Source organism: Poromitra crassiceps, assembly GCF_964638095.1.
Source record: "Poromitra crassiceps genome assembly, chromosome: 21".
In the NCBI taxonomy this organism is placed as follows: Eukaryota; Metazoa; Chordata; class Actinopteri; order Beryciformes; family Melamphaidae; genus Poromitra; species Poromitra crassiceps.
Genome location: NC_139638.1, coordinates 10,451,182 through 10,472,604, shown reverse-complemented (window position 1 = coordinate 10,472,604; position 21,423 = coordinate 10,451,182). Strand labels below are relative to the sequence as shown.

Below are 21,423 nucleotides of genomic sequence, written 5' to 3'. Positions count from 1 at the left end.
GATGGTATACTGTATGTGCAATATGTGGTCATGATGGTATACTGTATGTGCAATATGTGGTCATGAGGGTATACTGTATGTGCAATATGTGGTCATGATGGTATACTATATGTGCAATATGTGGTCATGAGGGTATACTGTATGTGCAATATGTGGTCATGATGGTATACTGTATGTGCAATATGTGGTCATGAGGGTATACTGTATGTGCAATATGTGGTCATGATGGTATACTATATGTGCAATATGTGGTCATGATGGTATACTGTATGTGCAATATGTGGTCATGAGGGTATACTGTATGTGCAATATGTGGTCATGATGGTATACTGTATGTGCAATATGTGGTCATGAGGGTATACTGTATGTGCAATATGTGGTCATGATGGTATACTATATGTGCAATATGTGGTCATGATGGTATACTGTATGTGCAATATGTGGTCATGATGGTATACTGTATGTGCAATATGTGGTCATGATGGTATACTGTATGTGCAATATGTGGTCATGATGGTATACTATATGTGCAATATGTGGTCATGATGGTATACTGTATGTGCAATATGTGGACATGATGGTATACTGTATGTGCAATATGTGGTCATGATGGTATACTGTATGTGCAATATGTGGACATGATGGTATACTGTATGTGCAATATGTGGTCATGATGGTATACTGTATGTGCAATATGTGGTCATGATGGTATACTATATGTGCAATATGTGGTCATGAGGGTATACTGTATGTGCAATATGTGGTCATGATGGTATACTGTATGTGCAATATGTGGTCATGATGGTATACTGTATGTGCAATATGTGGTCATGAGGGTATACTGTATGTGCAATATGTGGTCATGATGGTATACTATATGTGCAATATGTGGTCATGAGGGTATACTGTATGTGCAATATGTGGTCATGATGGTATACTGTATGTGCAATATGTGGTCATGAGGGTATACTGTATGTGCAATATGTGGTCATGATGGTATACTATATGTGCAATATGTGGTCATGATGGTATACTGTATGTGCAATATGTGGTCATGAGGGTATACTGTATGTGCAATATGTGGTCATGATGGTATACTGTATGTGCAATATGTGGTCATGATGGTATACTATATGTGCAATATGTGGTCATGATGGTATACTATATGTGCAATATGTGGTCATGATGGTATACTGTATGTGCAATATGTGGACATGATGGTATACTGTATGTGCAATATGTGGTCATGATGGTATACTGTATGTGCAATATGTGGACATGATGGTATACTGTATGTGCAATATGTGGTCATGATGGTATACTGTATGTGCAATATGTGGACATGATGGTATACTGTATGTGCAATATGTGGTCATGATGGTATACTGTATGTGCAATATGTGGACATGATGGTATACTGTATGTGCAATATGTGGTCATGATGGTATACTATATGTGCAATATGTGGTCATGAGGGTATACTGTACGTGCAATATGTGGTCATGATGGTATACTATATGTGCAATATGTGGTCATGAGGGTATACTGTATGTGCAATATGTGGTCATGAGGGTATACTGTACGTGCAATATGTGGTCATGATGGTATACTATATGTGCAATATGTGGTCATGAGGGTATACTGTATGTGCAATATGTGGTCATGAGGGTATACTGTACGTGCAATATGTGGTCATGATGGTATACTATATGTGCAATATGTGGTCATGAGGGTATACTGTATGTGCAATATGTGGTCATGATGGTATACTATATGTGCAATATGTGGTCATGAGGGTATACTGTATGTGCAATATGTGGTCATGAGGGTATACTGTATGTGCAATATGTGGTCATGAGGGTATACTGTATGTGCAATATGTGGTCATGAGGGTATACTGTATGTGCAATATGTGGTCATGAGGGTATACTGTATGTGCAATATGTGGTCATGAGGGTATACTGTATGTGCAATATGTGGCTTGTGCAATATTATGTGGTCATGAGGGTATACTGTATGTGTAATATGTGGTCATGATGGTATGTGCAACATTTTAGGTCAAATTCAGTTAAAGGAGTATTTCACCCAAAATCAAAGTTAGGGTACATTCACAATATCCTGTTTTCTGTGCCACAGCCTTAACCCAGTGGGGTACAGCTGCAAGGTGAGTACAAAACAATATGTATTAATGGGTGAAATACTTCTTCATTGGAAGCTGGATAAGATGGTTATTATGAAGTTGACTGAAGTCACTGTCTTTCAGTGTTTATGCCAATGGACACCAGTGTGAGTAGGCATGTGTGTGTGTGTGTGTGTGTGTGTGTGTGTGTGTGTGTGTGTGTGTGTGTGTGTGTGTGCACGCACGTGTGGGATGGTATAGGGCCAGGATGATGATAGGCGGTTTGAGAATGAGGTGAATGAGGTGGAGGGGGGGGGGGCAGAATTAGGATGAGTTAGATGAATCTGGGTTAGCCTTTCCCTTCACTCCTGCTTTTTAAACAACAACACACACACACACAGGTGTACAAGGCACAGAATGTGGTGAAGCACAAAACTCCACAGATTGTCATGGCACAAAAAGGGAAAAAAATAAACCACAACAAAATACAGTGCACAGCACAGCACGCCACCCACTTACTGTATCAATGCACACGCACAAACACACGGACACACACGCATACACATAAACAACCCACAGACAGACAGTGCACTCTGACTGAGAAACAGATGAGGACGTACTCTTGGTTCACAGGTGAGGCCACATGTTGAATGTACTCAACTACTCTTAAACACACACACACACACACACACACACACACACACACACACACACACACACACACACACACACCAACAAACACCAATGTCCCTGCGAGCACATCATGTTCACACAATGTAACAGTGAGTCACCAGATATGGGCAATAAACTCAACTGTGTATTAAATGTAGTGTCATATAAATATTAGAATGTATGCTTGATTTTAACTTGTGTGCTTTATTAGTCTCAATTCGTTGCTAAAATGACTATTATTTATTTATTTATTGTGAGCAAACATGTTAATAGCAACATGAGACAACATGTTGATTTTAAAAGTAACAGATGTGAGTTGTCCAAACTAGACGTGCGTATGTGAGATACTGGTGAGATAATATATAAGTGGAACTCAAATGTATCCTATATTAAAGAAAATTAACCATTATTTTGCCCATGGCGGGGAGACATCACATCGCAGCTACATTGTACCTGGAACATTATGTGCCCTGCAGTTGATCACACATCTTAGCATCATAAAACACACTATGGATTTTTGACAGAAAAAAAGCATTTTTGTTAATAGCATTTAAAACAAGATCAAAACAACAATTGAACAGAGAAATATTTGACAGATTAAGGTCAACTTCATACATAGAAAGCATGCCATGCACATAAAGATGTTTCAATTAAAAAACAGCAAACTACACACTGTACACACTGCTGTCACCATGTACACAAACCAAACTACACACTCCTGTCACCATGTACACAAACCAAACTACACACTGTACACACTGCTGTCACCATGTACACAACAACACCAGACCGAGGCTAAATGTATTTGAAGATATTTCAAATATCTGAACGACTAAGTTGTCATTTTTTCTTCTTTTGTTTTACCTCACCAGATATTGCAAAAGCTCATCTTGTGTACACTTACTGTAATAATAATAATAATAATAATAATAATAATAATAACAAATTCACACAAGCACATACACGCGCACATACAGTACATACTGTACACATATCCCTAAAGCTAAAGCTAAAGTGATTTTCTTTAAATACTTGAATCATATTCAACTACTTTTTAGCCCCAGTCTGAAACGTGCGCACAGTCGCACACACGCACGCACACGCACGCGCACGCACACACACACAGGTACCATACAGCAAAGCATGCAGCATGCACATGCATAATCTGTAGTACACACTACACACACAGGGCTGGATTAAGAGAGGAGGAGAGGGTCCCCGCTCGACTGAACGAGGGAGGAGCACGGGAAAATAAGATGACAGGAGAGGGGAGGCCCAGAGGTCAACATGAGGTCATATGAGGTCAGAGGTCGGACAGGAAGAGCTGTGAGGAGGAAGAGCAGGAGGAGGAAGAGGAGGGCGGCCTGGCAGCAGATATGACATGTCAAAGGTTCAGAGAGAAAGACTGAGGAAGACAGAGAGAGAGAGAGACAGAGAGAGAGAGGGAGAGAGAGAGAGAGAGAGAGAGAGCCGCCCGAGGAAAAGAACATTGCAGTGTGTTACAATGTCTGTCAACTCAATGCTGAAATGTTGTCTTTTTCTCAGGGGAGAAAGAAAGAGAGAGATAGACAGAATGAAAGGAGAGGGGGAATAGAAACAAGGTATGAAGGCCCAGAGCACACTATCTGCGTACTAGCGCCACTTTTTGATAGTTTATCCATCCCACACACACACACACACACACACACACACACACACACACAGACACAGAAATACACACTCACTCTCACACACCCAGAGTGAAAAAAACACAAATTAGATCATTGAGCAGCAGGATGTTAATTCTACGCCCTGTCAGTGAGAGGGTGTGTAGCACCCATTCATGTAATAACATCCTGAAAATGTAATAACGGCCGAAAATGTAATGTAAACAATTTTCACTGAACTTTATCAAAAATGTAATAAAACCCAATACACTGTAATGTAATAACTTGACCAATAATGTAATTACAATGTCCTGACTGATATTGTAATAACATTTTAACTCAAAATAACCCCAAATGTTGTCGTCTCGCATTGTTTCAGTGAGAGAAGTAGCTAATGGTAATCAAGCCGCAAATCAAGCTAGCAAGCGAAACACATTCCACTTCCTAAACATACTTCACAATAAAAGCATCCTGTTAGTTTGTCCGAAAACTTTTAATTTGAAGGCACTGTGCAGGAAATTGACTTAAAAGTTCCAGGCAACTTGACACTGTCAAGCCGCTGCTGGGACGCACGCGGACACCAAAAATGCATAATGCAGGAACAGGCTTTCCGAGGGCGGTGTGGAAAGAGACAGAGCCATTATTCCCCCTATTAGAAGTCACTGTACCCTCAAAATAATTTAAAAAGCTGTTATATTAAGGTAAAGAAGTCACTTAATGGAGCATTAAGTGAAAATCTTTTTCATTATTTTCGGGCGTTATTACATTTCTGGTATATGATGACAGTGCTACAGGGTGTTATCCTCGTATCTCATATTAAAGGAACACTCCACCAATTTTCAATGTTGATTTATTTTGCACAGAATCTCACAGATATCCGAAAAGTGTAAACCGTTTCGCAGACAATCATTTAGTTTGACAGTTGTTGAGAATTGATTTGAGTAAAGTTGTGGACCAGTGATTGAATTTGTGCATAAATTACATCACTGTTCCACAACTTTACTCAAAGCAACTCTCAACAACTGTCAAACTAAATGATTGTCTGCAAAACGGTTTACACTTTTCGGATATCTGTGAGATTCTGTGCAAAATAAATCAACATTGAAAATTGGTGGAGTGTTCCTTTAAGTTGTGTTAGAGCCATCATGTTTAGGGCTAAAGCATGAGGTGTGGAAAAAGTGTAACTGAAAGAATGACTTGTGCCCCGCTGAGTAATGCACAGAGACGGTGTGTTAACGTGACGCATGCTGTGTGTATGATGGTGGGAGGATCACACCATTCCTCAGACCGCAGCGTTCCTCAAGAAGATCACTGGAGATCCAACATCATCATCATCATCATCATGTACATGAGCAGCAAACCAGCATGCAGCCCGGGTTCCCTTCAACTTACCCCTTCTGAAAAACGGGGGTCTAAAAAGGCAGGGCTTGTGCGAGAGGCGCGCTGGCCTTGTGTCCGTGACCTCTTGTGGAGCAACAGAGACAAGGTACATTGCTGTTACCCATAATGCACTGGGGGAAGCAGGGGAGGCTTTCAGAGGTGGAAAGTTACTGATCACACTAAGCACAATGTTTTGAGTACAGGGACACGTTTGACTCATTTGCAAATTGTGTGTTACTGGATTATGTGTCTTAAAGTCCCTGGAAACCAAAATCCACAAAAACGTTCTAACTATTTTATTTAGGGTCTTATGTTAGTAATTGTGTGCCTCAGAAATTATGATACATTACTTTCAACCCAAAGCCTTAAAATCGCCACTTTTCTACAAGGTCTGGATTTCCATTTCCTCATTGAAGAGAGCGGTGCGCGCGGTGCTAAAATGCATGATCTTATCACGTCATAAGATTTAATCGAATCACACACACGCATGCATGCACGCACGCGCGCACACACACACACTGACACACACACAGTAAGTAGCGCTGTGCACTCGCAGCGCAGAGATCTCTTCCTCTCTGTAAACCCTCTCTGTCTGTGCTATGTGTCGAGCAACGCGCGAACACACACACACACACACACACTCTCTCTCTCCTTCTCTCTCTCTCTGTTAACGAGGTCTCCTCCAGCAGGTCTGCTCCGAGAGAGAGAGAGAGGAGACCTGCTGCAGACGGGACACGCCCACACAGTCCGCGGGATAAAATACACTCTAAAATCTAATTGATTCTCATTACTTTTGCCATGACTGTCAAACCTAAATTTATATACTTTGCGAGGTTCATCATCGTTCAAATTTGGCTGGTGGCTTATTAACTCATTGAGTGCCAATGACGTCGATCGGCGTCAAATCGAATAGTAACGTAGAGTGCCAATGACGTCGATCGGCGTCGAATGCGTTTTTTGGCGGTGGGACGTGGATCAAAGCCAGATGCATCTCCTGTGAAAGTATGGTGGATGTTGAATGTGTAAAAGCTATTTTACGGACGCATTAGGTGGCGACAGTGCTCTCCAGATTAGAGAAAGGTGAGGAAAAAAACAGAGAAGCAGCCGTGGGGACACGGAAACCGCATCGGTATGCATCGATATGCATGAAGCATAACGTTAGCTGTGCCTGCAGCAGCCAATCTGCTGCCACAATTGAGCCCCTCCGTGTCCACTGCGATAGCCCCATCCACATGATTAGTTGTGGAGTTGTTATTATTCTCAGTTGGAAGCGCTGGGAGCCGGTGACAAATACACGCGGAACGCTGTGAAAAAGCTGGGTTTTCAGTGCAGAGCAAACGCAGCACAGAGCCACCAGAGACACACCCACGGAGGAGGGGTTTGCAGTCGAGGGGGGTGGGGCACGCAGGGCAGCATACAACACCGACCCAGACAGACCCAGACAGCAGGCTCGATGGACAGATTGGTTGGCAAACACAAGCTAGAATATCTGATGCCCACCAGCAGTAAATCAAGACCAGCAAGAAAGTGTAGGGTCTGCGCAGCAGGGGCCAGCGCTGCTGGTTGCAGCTAAAAAATATTATTTTGCCAAACAAAATTCCTTTGTTTTCGCTCTTTTATTGAAGGAAATTATTTTTGAGGTGTCACTACATCAGAAAATATTAGCTTCAGAGTCAGTCATGTGCTTGAAATGTTTCATTTCACAAAAGGCTGATTATCTCAGCTTCTAGTCTGAAACGTCTGTTTTTGCTGAAATCAACCTATCTTTTCTGGCTGATAAACTAAAGAACGGAAAATGATATCAATAAACTTTTTTTTGCTGATGATACAATAGACTCTCATCGTTCTTTGGGCGTGTTCGGTGTTTACATAGTAATATCACACAATATTCTGTGGGCCTCGAGAAATCACTGAAAACGCTCTGAAACTCTGGCACTGGGAGCGTCCGTTCTCCAAAAGTGGCTGGCACTCAATGAGTTAACATAGGTTCCTGTGATGTGATGAACTCAAAATGCTAAATAATAATAAAATATTTCTGGTTTCCAGGGACTTTAAAGAGCTATTTTTTACGTCAGCTGCCGCTAATCTAGGATTCAATACAAATGGAATTTGTAGGGCGCGATCATCTTCACTCAAGTTAACCTGGGTTACAGTGTAACCAAACGTTTTCTGTGATTTTTAGTATGTAAAATAATTGTTATGTTGTCATGACAATACATGTATTTACAAGCACATTTGAGACAACAAATCTTTGGGGGGATACTTCGGAAATCTGCACAAAAATATTGTTGATTTTAATTTAAAGTAAAGAAGTCCAACTTTTCCAGTGAGATAATTTCATAGGTACTCTATTTAAATAAATAAATAAATAAATACATTTTATTAAAGTACCTATTTTTGATGTACTATGTGCATTCCTATAAGTTCTTAATATATACTGTATCTCTGCAAATGTCACCAAGATTTTTTTTTTTAATTGCAATTAATGATTGAAATAATTGTGATTTTGAATAGCTGTGTTTCCAAATTCAACTTGAGCAAATTATTTCCGTAAACTTTCCACCTCTGGAGGTTACAGGTCCTCATGGGAGAAAGTATCATACAAAAGACATCAATCTCCCCTGTGCCTGTTGAGCATGAACTGCAGTTTTCATTTGATGAAGTCATTTGATTGATCTTGCATTCAGCCTCAACATCTTTGTTAAAATAAGTGTGGGGCACTTTAGTGCACTTGTATCTTTCAATAATTCCCATAATAATAATAATTCCATGTTGGAATTGTCAAGCCTTTTGGAATTGTCACATCTTTCAATAATTCCCATATCCCCATATATCTTGAAAGAGGGAAGATCCCTCCACTTGTTGACCCCGTTCTCACTCTCAACTCATCAAATAGTGCCGTTTGGTCAGGACGTCTTGGTGTCACTACTTCACGTGCAGGCGACCCATTTCTCATCATTTCTGGACACACAGGTCCAAAAGATCTCCCACAACATCTGAAATCCACGCCACAGGAAACAGGATGCCACATTCAAGTAAGCCGGAGTTACCTTTCCCACAGGAGAGCCGAGTCTGTGTCCCGGCGTGTCCAGTTTTCGAACCCGAATCCAAACCATAACCCGAACTTTAAGCAAGTTGTTTTAGTTGCCTAAACCCAACCAAGTTGTTGTTTTTGTTGCTTTAACTTAAACAAGTTGTTTTTGTTGCTTAAACAAGTTGTTTTAGTTGCCTAAACCCATGTTGAAAAAAGCGTCGCACTCTCTCGCTCCATAGTATGTATTTCTTTAATTGAATGACCGGCCTTCTTCAAGAGGGCCGAAACATCATTCAAATGAATATGGAGCCAGAGTGTGCAACGCTTTTTTAAACAGTGGGTTTGCTTCCACCTCACCACAGCTTTTGGGGTGCGTTACTTTTCCTTTTATGAGTTGCCTAAACCCAACCACGTTGTATTAGTTGCCTAAACTTACAGTAACCATAAGCTGTGTTTACAAATTCAACTTGAGCACATTATTTCCGTAAACGCATCATTGTCAAATGAACCGACGTGACTTTTCCAAATGAACTGTCGTTAGGTTTTCAAATGATTGGTGGACTAACATAACCAGTGGCATCCAAACAATGGGGAAAATGGGGTTGGCCTACGCCAGGCATTATAAAGTGGTCCTGACTGAATGGCAGTATATTTGACGAGTTGGGAGTGAGAATGTGTTGACTTGTTTCAACATAACTGAATGAATCAGAACGTTCATGAAACTAATTGAGTTGTACTCGTATTGGAAAGAAGGGAAATTATCTTTCTCTTGCTTTATGGAAATAACGTTACGACTGAATACAAGATTAAATCACTTGTTAAAATGGGCATCCTTTGTTATCTAAATGTGTGTGTGTGGGGGGCGGGGCAGTTCATTGTTCAGTGGGGCCTTTTTTTTCTTATCATTAATTTCAGAAGCAGGTGTATCAGTGTATGTCATGCTTTGGATCTTAAGCATCCTAAGTAAGTGTGTGTGTGTGTGTGTGTGTGTGTGTGTGTGTGTGTGTGTCTTACCATTGATAACACTGGGGGACAGCGTGCTGGAGTCGCGGTCGCTCAGCCGACAGGCGCCCTCCTCTGAGGAACCGGGCGCTGGCTGTGGAGCCTGGCCCTCCAGGGAATTCACTATGTCTGAACGGTCAATGTTCTTCAGAGCGCCGTACAGACTTTCCACTGACAGAGGGAGGAGAGAGAGAAAGACAGAAAGAGAGAGAGAAAGAGAGAGATGGAGACAGAGAGAGAGAGGGAGAGATGGAGGAAGAGAAGAGTATGTGCGGGAGGAGACAATGAGAGAAAAAGCAAGAGAAAGAAAGACAGGGAAACAAGAAGAGAGCGAGAGAGAAGTGAACTAGAAATACTGCATCATGGTTGTATAGAGACAGTCTGCATGTCTGGGAACGCCCATACAGGCTCTAGGAACGCCCACAATAGACGCTGGGTTAGCCTGGGGGCGGGGTCAGGGTGGGGTAAATCCTCCCGTTCTATCCATTCAGCAAAGTTAGAATTTAGCTGATAGCTCAGCCCAGGCAGACACGATCGGGAATTTAACCACCGCAGTAAACGCACATCTGAGCAGACGTCTTGTGTTCTGCTCTAGAAACCCCCAAACCTGTAGTTTAGAGCCGCAGCACCGTCTTTTGGTGAGTCAGCCCTTGAGATATATGGGCGGTTTTACCCCACTCGCGCGCCAGCCGTTTAACATTTTGTGGGCGTTCCCAGACATGACTGTCTCTATGCCTCTGCCAACAAGTGAGCAGTCTACATCATGTCTGTCCAGACTCATACAAGCACAAATACCTTGAAGCCCACACAGCACAGTGGTGTGCTCATTCAGCCTGATGTCAACAACATGGCTAATCCACTCCCTACCTCTAACACAAGTGATGAAGGACTTGGTGCTCCACCAGAACTGACTTGAAGGACTGTCAGTTGATTTATTGTATTATTATCTGCTTATATTCATGACATTATAATGATACAAAGTGGGTTGATCATCAGTAAAGCCATCCTTTAATTAAGTAAAGAATGTGTGTACTTTTCCCATCTCTGATTTCTAGTGTGTGTGTGTGTGTGTATATATATATTTAGAACACGGCTCTCTTGAATACTCGATTCTGATTGGTCAATCAACAAGATTCACCGGTCATTATTTCTCGACAACCGACCGCTGCTCTGCCACACCTGGATTAATCAGTTGATAAGAGCCTTTTGTCAGCAAACACTACTAATTAGGCCAACCAGTTGCAGCTGTGGTGTCTTGTGTGCCAATTACGAATGAAACCGCTTTGTCGTTGAAAACGCTATTAAAAAATCTATTTGAATAATTATTTTTGTCAGATTATTGAATGATTTAGTTGTAGGCCGTGTTCTAAGCGGGATAATGTATAGTGAGCCGGTGATTACTGGAAATAATGACATTCACCTGTCGGTCATTATTTCGTCAGTAATCACCGGCTCACAATACATTATCCCTTACATATATATATATATATATATATATAGACACATTGTGTGTGTGTGTGTGTGTGTGTGTATATATATACGGTATACACATCTATATATCTATATATCTATTAGGGGTGGGGGAAAAAATCGATTCACCTAAGTATCGCGATTTTTAATGTCATGATTTTTTGAATCGATCTTGTATTCTAGAATCGATAATCGCAAAAAAAAATAAAAATAAAAATAATTGGTGCTTTAAGTCAGGCCACTCACTGAACAGCAGGCCAGGCGCCGCCTACTGGTTTACTAGTGGTTTTTAACTATATCGCCCAGCCCTACTCATGATATAATATACAGTCTCTAGTGTATGATTCAACTTTTCCCATGTTCTAATCTAGTGTAAAAAAGCAAACAAACTGAAAAAATAAAAGAAAAAAATAAACAAAAATCGCAATAAATCGTAATATCGAATCGCAATAATCGTAGAATCGCAATACTTAAGAATCGCAATATAAATCGAATCGGCACCCAAGAATCGTGATAGTATCGAATCGGGAGATAAGTGAATCGCCACAGCCCTAATATCTATATATCTATATATATATAAATATAAATATATATATAAATATATATACACATTGTGTGTGTGTATATATATATATATATATATATAGACACATTGTGTGTGTGTGTTTGTGTGTGTATATATACCTACACTCTGGCATTGAGCTGGAAACCACCACCAAGGTACGTGCTGCACTCCTAATGCTACCGCTTACATTCAAGTACTCAACACTCATCAATCAAAATAATGAATACAATACGCATTCCAGATGCTGTGTGAACCTAAAGTGTTTTTATTTGAGGAAAAAATCAAGTAGCACAGAAAGTTGAGCAGAGTGGGACACTGCTGGGGATAATTGTTTGTATTCTTTCACACGGGCGATATGAACTCTACCAGAGGAATGGGCTACAGACTTAAGTTTCACAGCTGACATCTTATAATATTGGACCCATTTCCAGCTCTTCATGACACGTCACTTGGAATGTACAGAAGATCTAAGAACCTTCTCTAATGTTCTTAGCAGTTGTAGATCTTGTTGACCCTCTGGATGTCGATGCGGGACATGCCCTGCCTCTGGCCGATCCGGACATTAGGGTTGGGGATGGGGGTGATGGTGTCCTGCCCGCGTTGGGTGGTGAAGGCTGTTCTCGGATAGTGCATGACGGAGGAGTAGTCGTAGGGAGTGTTCTGGTTGTTGGTGTTCTGCTTCTGGAAGTTGTGTTTTGTCCGCGGGTTAACGTACTGGAAGTTGATGCGGACATACTGGTCGCGGTCACTCCTGGTGTGCTCGTGATAGAAGCCCAGAGCATGGAGGAACTCGTGCTGGATGACACCGTGGTAGACGCAGCCCTGCTGGGCGAGAGAGACGGTCTGCCTGCCTCCCACTCTGCCCAGGGATGAGAAGCAGCCACCTCTGCTCTCCACGCTGATGTAGTCGCGTTCGTTTGTACGGGGAACGAAGCGGATGCAGGTGCTGCTGTGGAAGGACTTCATGCCTCTGTCGATCGCCTGCTTGGCCGACCTGGAGAAGACACTGCTCACTATGAAGGGGACGGTCACCTTGCCGCCGGCTTTCTTCCAGAGGCAGCTGTTGCTCCAACACTTCATGGCGTTTCTCGTTGTGGGGGCCACCAAGTCGCCCTCCAGCAGGAACTCACTGGAGCCGTTGTTTGTGGCCAAGATCCTGCTGCCGGTGTCCATCGTGTCGGCCTCTGGGTCGTCAACTTGGAAATATGAGTCGCTTTCTTCCTCCCTGGAAAGAGTGTCATCTGTTTCCACCCAGGACTTAGCCTGGGAGAGGCCGATCAGCAGCAGCAGCAGGAGGCCGAGAGAGGGATTCATCTTCAGGTTTCTCTCTGGTAGCTTCTTGTCTTCTCTGCAGGGTTCCTGGAGATGCTGTGGAGAGACGGCTTGCAGCTTGATGCTTGAGTCTGCTTGGTCCTGCTCTTTTATACTCTTCTTTCCAGGTGTGTCTGCTGGAGGATTAAGGGTTGGGGTCCAGACTGCTAGGCCTAAATAAACGTCTGAAGGGAGGACGCCACGGACAAACCCATAGTTTCAACATTGTCTGTTATTTCTGCGGATTAAAGAGCTCTTTACATGGACATACCTAAACACCTGATTGTGCCTGCAAGTCAACGTTGCTTCGGTATACTGTCGTATCCTCTCTGGATCATTGGTTTATTTTTTATTTTTTTAATATTTTATCTTTTATGTTTTGGAACAAAAACGAACAAACTCAGACACGGGTGGGGGGGGGTGGTTTGGGGAGGCATACATATGTATATTACAACGTGGTGCTACCAGCCGCTTGAAGTGCATCAAAGTAGGCCAGAAACGGGTCCCATATATATATATATATACACACAGTATATATATACACACACAGTATATATATACTGTATATATAAAATTCAGGTTCAGATAGCTTGTAATGTTCTAAAAGGCAAAGGTTTAGTGTTGGACTTACTCTTGGCCCTTTTGCCCTCTCTGCTGGCCCACAGGTTGAGCAGGGTGGAGCTCTGGTCCAGCAGGGAGTTGGGGTTCTCCACACGGATCCTGTTGATGTCATCCACACCAAACTGAAGCTCACGCGCCAGCTCTGACAGGAAGGTTGGTAGACCGTTAGATACAGACTGTCTGTCTGTCTGTCTGTCTGTCTGTCAGTCTGACTGACTGATGGATGGAAAAATGGATGGATGGGGGGAGGATGAATGGATGGAAGGAATGATGTTTTGAAGAACTAACCTGCCCAGCTCAAACCAAGCTGCTCAGATATGATGTTGATCTTGAACTCTGTCCTCTCCATGGCGTTCACTGTGGCTGAAGAGAAACAAGGCGTAGTTGAGAAGAACACTGGAACCTGCAGAGAGCCACACCAGGCCATTCTCACACAGATCAATGCCTCTACATTTCTGCACTTGTCTAAGGAGATTGAGATTCTGATCCTGATTCTGACATGCAAACCTCATAGCATCCTCACATTATATTATACTATACTGGCCACAACCATCATTCAATATTAGATTAAAACTGAGAAAACAAAATGATGTAAACAACATCAGCTGTTTAAGACACGTCACACACCATCTAGTGACACCTCTGATGAAGACGGAAGTATTGCCGTCGAAACATGTCAGGTAGGAATTGAAAACCTGTGTCTGATATAGAAGAAAATCGAACGATCTAAAATTATGAAAGGTAAGACTCAGTCTTAAAGGGTGTTCACACCAAGGCGATTTTCGCAAATTTGGGTGAATAACGTGGGAATAGACGCCATTTCACCCCACGTGGTGCGAATGAGGTGAAGGACACGACATTTCACATTTCACAGCGCGAAAGATGTGATATTCGCCTCGTCGCCCGTTCACTCTAGTTGAAACTTTTCAACTTTGGCAAATCATTTGTGCGATATAAACTCGCGCGAGTGAAGCCTCTATTTTTTTTTTTTTTTTTGCCTTGGTGTGAATGCATGGTAAGCAATACTCTAAAGGAAATAGATTTTAAGAACTGTTTGGGTGCTTCTGTGTGAGTTTAGCTAAATGTATTCATCGGATTATTGTCTAAAACTTTCTATGAATCACAGCAAACAAATTCACTCACTACAGTCAATTACCATTTGCTTTTGCTTTGTTTTTCTTTTGGTTTAATTGATCTGTGGTGTTGAATCATAACAACATTTGACTTGAATGTGACTTGACCTGCTATTAAAATGATTCATAGCAATACTTACCCTGACAAAAGCACTGATCTGTTGAAGGGAATAATCAATAGGCGTAACGTATCGTGTTTTTGTCGATACGATCCTCGGGGTTAGCAGACCATTTGGGCAGGGGGAGGTTAGATACATAGGGAAGTAGAGTATCATTCAGGTGCTAGTCCCATTGCTTAAAGTAGCGTTCAGTAACCATGATAGAGGGACTGAGGTGCAGTGTAGCAGCGCTGTGTACTTATAGACAGAAAAGGCCTTGGCCCCACCCCCTCTCTTGACGGGCCACAACATGAGGGCTCCTCTGTCTAGCTCCACTGCGAGGTCCTGCCCATTCCCAGTGCTAAGCTACGGAAAAATGCTAACAGCGTCTGCTGCCATGCCGACGGAAATCGCAGTGGAGCAACCAGCGCCATGCAAAACCATCATTCATTCATCAGTTGTCATGGCTGTCAGGACAGTCAGGAAGGAAGAGGTTAATTTGCCATGTGCCATGGAGCCATTTTGGGTGTAATATTGGGGTCCACTGCTCATCTTTTTGGCGCACATGATTCAATATGGCTTCCTCTAATCGCACTGCAAAGAACTCTGGGGCATATACAGTTGAGCAGTGCGGTGCATCTTGTGCCATGCGTGTGCGCGAGACAGGAGAAATAGAGAGGGGAGAGTGGGAAGCAGAGGGGATTGTGGGTAGAGGGGCGGTGCAACATTCAGGGCCCGCCTCCACCATGTGGGAGAGGGCCGGAGGTCAGGCATGGAGGGACTCACCCACACCAGGCTCGTTCAGCGCACTGTAGCGCTCTCTCAGGGCCAGAGGGGTCAGAGTTCGCCTGCGCTCTTCACTCCCGGCGACCTGAGACAAGCACACAAAAATCACAATAATATTTCTTAGCACTTTTCAAAAAAGTGTTACACATTGCTTTGCTATTGGCTGAAACTTGTGCGAACAGAAGTTGAATTGTGCACAGAATTTGTTTGTGATCATTGAAAATGACTTCCATGATTCCCATGACTACCTGAATTTACCTGAAGTGAAATTGTATTTACATTGTTCTGAAATTCAGGTTCTCAATATTCAGTTAAAATCACTTGAATTACAAAATAACTAGTCTCACAAGCAATGACTACCCAAATCCCCCAGCGAGGTAGTCTAGGTAAGAAATCTAGGTAAGTAGCCTAGGTAAGAAATTAAATTAGCTACTGTGATTGAAAAGAAATTATTGGCTTTATAGGACGAATCAGCGTGACGTCACTTGACACCCAGAAATGCGCAACCCTGCGGCAGTTAATAGTATGAGTTGTGCCAAACAAACGTTAATATCTCAAAAACTATACATCACATCGCTTATATTTTGACATTCTGAGTGAAAGCCAGGGGTGGTTTTAGACCCTTTTTGGGTGGGCTGATGCCCAACTTGAGATAGTCTCAGCCCACCCTGGAAGATAGAGGGGATTTTTAATTTTTTACAGAAATAAGAATAGCTGGCCCTCTATTAATCTCTCATTCATGCTTTAAAGCCATACAATAATAATAATAATGGTATTGGTGATCAGAAATGCATGCGATATATGACCTTTATTTTGAAAATATGGTTAGGTCTAGAGGAAGTTACTCATTTCATTTTCATTCATTTCATTTTTCATTTATTTATTTAATGTGACTCATTGACCATGATCACATGGTATGGAGCACAAACAAAACATACAAAAACAATATACAATGGCACACGGCATGGCTAGTGCATGTCATTTGAACAAAGGCAGGACATTCTTCAAAAAGGCACCTAATTTACACATGACTTTTTGTCTGTCTGATTGTAGTAGCAGAATCAGTTTAAACATAGATGGACGTGTTAAATAATATCTGGGTAAATATAACTGTCTGAAATTCAAAATAATTACATTCTTACATTCAAACAAAACATGATACTCGTCTCCCACACAGTTGTCACTACAGAGATTACAGATCCTCATACTTCTATGCAGTCCTTTATATCTGCCAACAACCTTGGGGATTCTGGTGTTATTAACCCTAAAGTTACAAATTGCATGTCTATGCCTCTGGTTTACATACAGCAGATAATTTTCAAGTTTAAGTTCTTTTTTGAATTCTACGTACAAGTCACATGACGTCATACTTTTGAGCTCACTTTGCCATTTCTGCATAAACTGATCCTTAAGACTTTGCTCAACAGTTAACTTCAACCAGTCAATGTTATTGCACTGCTGTGTAAGCCAGAGGTAAGACAAGCCACAGTCATCCAAAATCTGTTTGACCCGCACGACCCACGGCGAGGCATAGACGCCAGAGTTGTGCAGATCACGCAGGCAGTTGTACATAATACGGCTAAGTTTGTTCTCCTTGCCGTCAATCAACCTTGCCCAATAACTAATCATTCTTTTCTTGACAGTGACACAGAGTGGGTATCTCCCCAGCTCCCCATAGACCATATTGTTACACGTTGTCATTTTAACTTTCAAAATGTACTTGAGAAATCTGAGGTGTAGCTTTTCCAATATATCAATTTTTTCAAACCCCCAAGCTTCACACGAGTACAACATAACTGGTAAAACCAACTTGTCAAAAAGGTCCAGTGTGATATCTACTGGTAAATCATATTTTCTGCATTTAGAAAAAAGGGCAAACATAGCACGGGAGGCTTGCTTATGCAGCTCCTCAATGGCGATCTTAAATGATCCATTATAGTTCATAATGACACCAAGATACTTGAAACAGTTAACGATTTCTAGGTTCTCCCCATCACAATTAAACTTAAATTTGTCACTGCTAATTTTTCGAGAACCAAAAACTGTGACTTTAGTTTTATCACTGTTAACCTTTAATTTCCATTTATGACAAAATTCACACATATGGTCTATTGCTTTCTGTAACCCTTCTTTTGTTGTAGACATGATAATTGTGTCATCCGCGTACATCAGTACCATAAGCTGCATATAACTGTCTATCGCTGTATCATCAAGGTTGATAGGCTGACAGCCGTTCTGTAGTAGATAATCCTCTAAGTCATTAATAAATAATGCAAACAGTAATGGAGAAAGGTTTTCACCCTGTCTAACTCCTGCTAGGCTTACAAAAAATTCTGATTTAACACCATTTACAAAAACACATGATTTGATGTTTTTGTACATATTCATTACCACATCCAAGAATTTACCATTGATACCCGTTTTTAACAGTTTATACCAGAGTGCATCCCTCCAGACTGTATCAAACGCTTTACTATAATCAATAAAGGAACAAAACAAGCTTTTCTTTTTAAAACAAAAAAGATCGACGATGTGTTTCAATAGAAAGATGTGATCTACGGTGGAATAGCTCTTTCTAAACCCAGCCTGAGTTTCTCTCAGAATAGCATTATCCTCACAGAACGTACATAGCCTTGCGTTCAATACATTTGTGAAAAGTTTCCCCAGGCAACTCAAAAGTGTGATGCCTCTATAATTGTTACAATCACTCGTGTCACCTTCCCTCTTATAGATTGGCACAATTAAACCGGTTACCCAGTCTTCAGGGATGACACCAGATTCCAAAATCTTGTTAAACAGGGAAACATATGATGGCATAAAAATGTGTACCGTACTTTTAATATACTCATTCAGAACTCTGTCTATTCCTGCAGCTTTCCCCGATTTTAGCTTTTGAACAACCGCCTTAATTTCTTCCTCGGTGAAGCTAACATTTAAACCACTACTGTCAAGGTATTCATTACTACTATCAACATGGGGCAACTCATTCATTGGAGCGTCCCAGTCAGACAACCCTTTAAAGTGTTCATAAAGATCTTGAGGCAAAATTGGACAGGTTTTATCTTTACCACAACCATTCAGCATCTTCCAGTAAAGCTTTGGATTTTTGGATTTCATATTCATCAATTCCCCACTAAATTTCTTCCTATATGCCCTCTGCACTCAACTACACTCCTGGAAAATTGATCACCCAGGAAAGAAGGAAGTGTTCTATTTCTCCTTGAGAGCATCAGACTGACAACAGAGAGCACCAGCAAGCCAAGGTAGATTAAGTCTCTTTTCTATAGTGAGTAAGGGCCTGTGTCCACCTAGCATCTTTTTCCGACGTTAAACGCTGGAAGTACGCTGGGAAACGCTGATCTCCGTGCACAATATAACAAGGAAGCAGTCTGAAACTAACGTTAGCTCAGTGCGGTAGTAGCTTGATAGCTGACAGCTAACATTAGCAAACAACACACATACAGTGATTTAGCTCAACACTCACCAGAAATATTAAGTGTCTAGCCAATCTGCTCCCACAATTGAGCCTTTCTGTCTCTGTTGCGATAGTTTTTTCATATGATTAGTTGCCAGAAAAGGAGCACCCAACACCAGCGTCTTTCTGAAAAGTTAAAATAATTTCAGCTGGAAGCGCTGGGAGTCGGGCGCACAAAAACGCCGGAGCACTGTGAAAATAGACGTCGGACTCAGTGCACTTTCTCTAGACGTCCGTGTGCTCTCGCATACGCTCTCCCCCATTGGAAACAACTGAAAATAGACGCCAGAGCTGATGAAAAGACGCTAGGTGGACACAGGCCCTAAGGTGTTAAACACCATGATCATTGAGTTGGTCTTTTTTTTAAGTTATATTTTGTAAATTAACTTCTTCATTAGTCAACCAGAGTTAACTATGAAGTGAATGGGGGCAACATCATGCATCTAATGTATTGGGTACCTGTGATCATCATTGTGGGGCTACTGAGCTGAGGTGTAAACTAGGCTACTACTAGTGCTAAGCTGTTTGTTAATGGGAATGTTGATATGCAAATGCACACTAGCATAACGCTAAGTGGCCAGCCATTTTGGTAATGTGTTAAATTGTAGCCTATGGGGCCCTTTACACGAGGACAGTTTCTGGAAGAACTGACACAATAGCGTTTCTTTCACACCTTCTCCCTGTTTACATGAGCGCTGTTGAATTTTTAAAACGCCGTAATGTACATGCCAGGTCGCTAGGTGGCAGTGTGATCACCTTATTCTTTGCCCATACAAGGACGCTTCTGCATGACGTCATTTCGTAATCGTTTTTCCGGTTTTAAACACGGAAGTAGAGTACGCCTACCGCAGTCATTTAGACTTGCCAAAAAGCCGTTTTCAAGCTAAAATAAACCCCAAACTCTTTTGAAGTTTTAATATTTGTCGGGTGAGAACGTAACATATATGTGACCAGTTTATCAGAATAACGCCTATTGGAAATCTTTAACGAGCAGCGAGGACCGGGAGCGCTGACTGGGATCTGTCAAACCCTACTGCTACTGGCAGTGAGAAAACACTGTCGACGTGCTTTTGTAACTAACGTTAAATGCCGACCGGGTACAGCTATCGGCTCCTCGCAGCAGTAACGTTATGAACATGTAACTGAAGTTGGCCGCAGTGTAGCTTAATTCTGAATGTTGCCAAACTTCATTCATACTGACGTTTTATTTTGAAAATGGTTGCCAACTCGCGCACGGCTATGGCGTAATCGCGTGTGTCGCGTGTGCAGGCACGTCAGAGTTCCTGAAATGAGCCGTCTTCAAGCGATTACATGGAGTCCTCAGCAGGAAGCGTCATCAAGAATTTCACTCTGAAAGGTGGTTTCAAAATGTGTCGTTTCCTAAGCCCAAATTCGCCGTCGCCGTCTAAAAGAGAGGCACTAACGATAAAATAATTCCCCGTCACCATAGGAAACCGTCCTCGTGTAAAGTGCCCCTATGTTTAGAATGGCCATTGATATGCCTGTTGTAGTTTTGCTATGTGTGAAGGTTAGCTTTATTCATGGATGCCATACAGTTAATTCCTTTAACTTCTTTGGTACCTCATTAACCTCAAGTCACTCTTAGATTATTGTTTTATTTATTTGGTGTGGAGGTGGAGAACAGAGGAACTGTGAGAAGAAGCTGTATCTGCTAAGAAGTACACACACAGAAGAAGAAGAAGAGTGAATCTGATAAATTGATTAAGCTTTCTTCATAGATCTAGTCTCTTCATTTTGATCTCAAAGTGCACCAGATTGATCAATTTTTACTTTAAAATGTACAAAATGTTCTCCCGGGGCGGCATGCCCCCAGACCCCCCTAGGGCATCTGCGGTCCACCATATACATTGTTTGGGGGCTGAGCCCACCCAAAGGTGTCATCCTAAAACCGCCCCTGAACTGATCGTTAACTTGACCAATTGATCGATTAAGGAAATGTATAAAATAAACTGCATCCCTCGTTCTGGAAGCTCTGTTATAGCAAGGAATTCATTTTCCTGGCATGATCTGAAACCTTCCTTGGAAAGACCACATACAGAAATAATGAATAAAATACACATTCCAGATGCTGTGTGAAACTAAAGTGTTTT

The 21,423-nt window shown here is 41.9% G+C and overlaps 1 protein-coding gene and 1 pseudogene across 2 annotated transcripts in view; both read right to left on the bottom strand.

Annotated features, from left to right (window-relative positions):
- Positions 1-21,423, bottom strand: part of LOC310795494 (uncharacterized protein) — a gene marked incomplete at both ends in the record, with an annotated part of 338,406 nt that overhangs the window by 9,980 nt on the left and 307,003 nt on the right. Inside the window, 5 exons of the mRNA XM_083657553.1 lie at positions 5,830-5,901; positions 9,866-10,024; positions 13,831-13,962; positions 14,109-14,183; positions 15,838-15,922. Of these exons, the coding sequence (XP_083513679.1) occupies positions 5,830-5,901; positions 9,866-10,024; positions 13,831-13,962; positions 14,109-14,183; positions 15,838-15,922 (523 nt within the window). The remainder of the gene's footprint in view (positions 1-5,829; positions 5,902-9,865; positions 10,025-13,830; positions 13,963-14,108; positions 14,184-15,837; positions 15,923-21,423) is intronic.
- LOC310795496 (hatching enzyme 1.2 pseudogene) lies at positions 12,378-13,202 on the bottom strand (annotated as a pseudogene). Its single transcript has one exon. The product of its transcript is annotated as a hatching enzyme 1.2 pseudogene (transcript).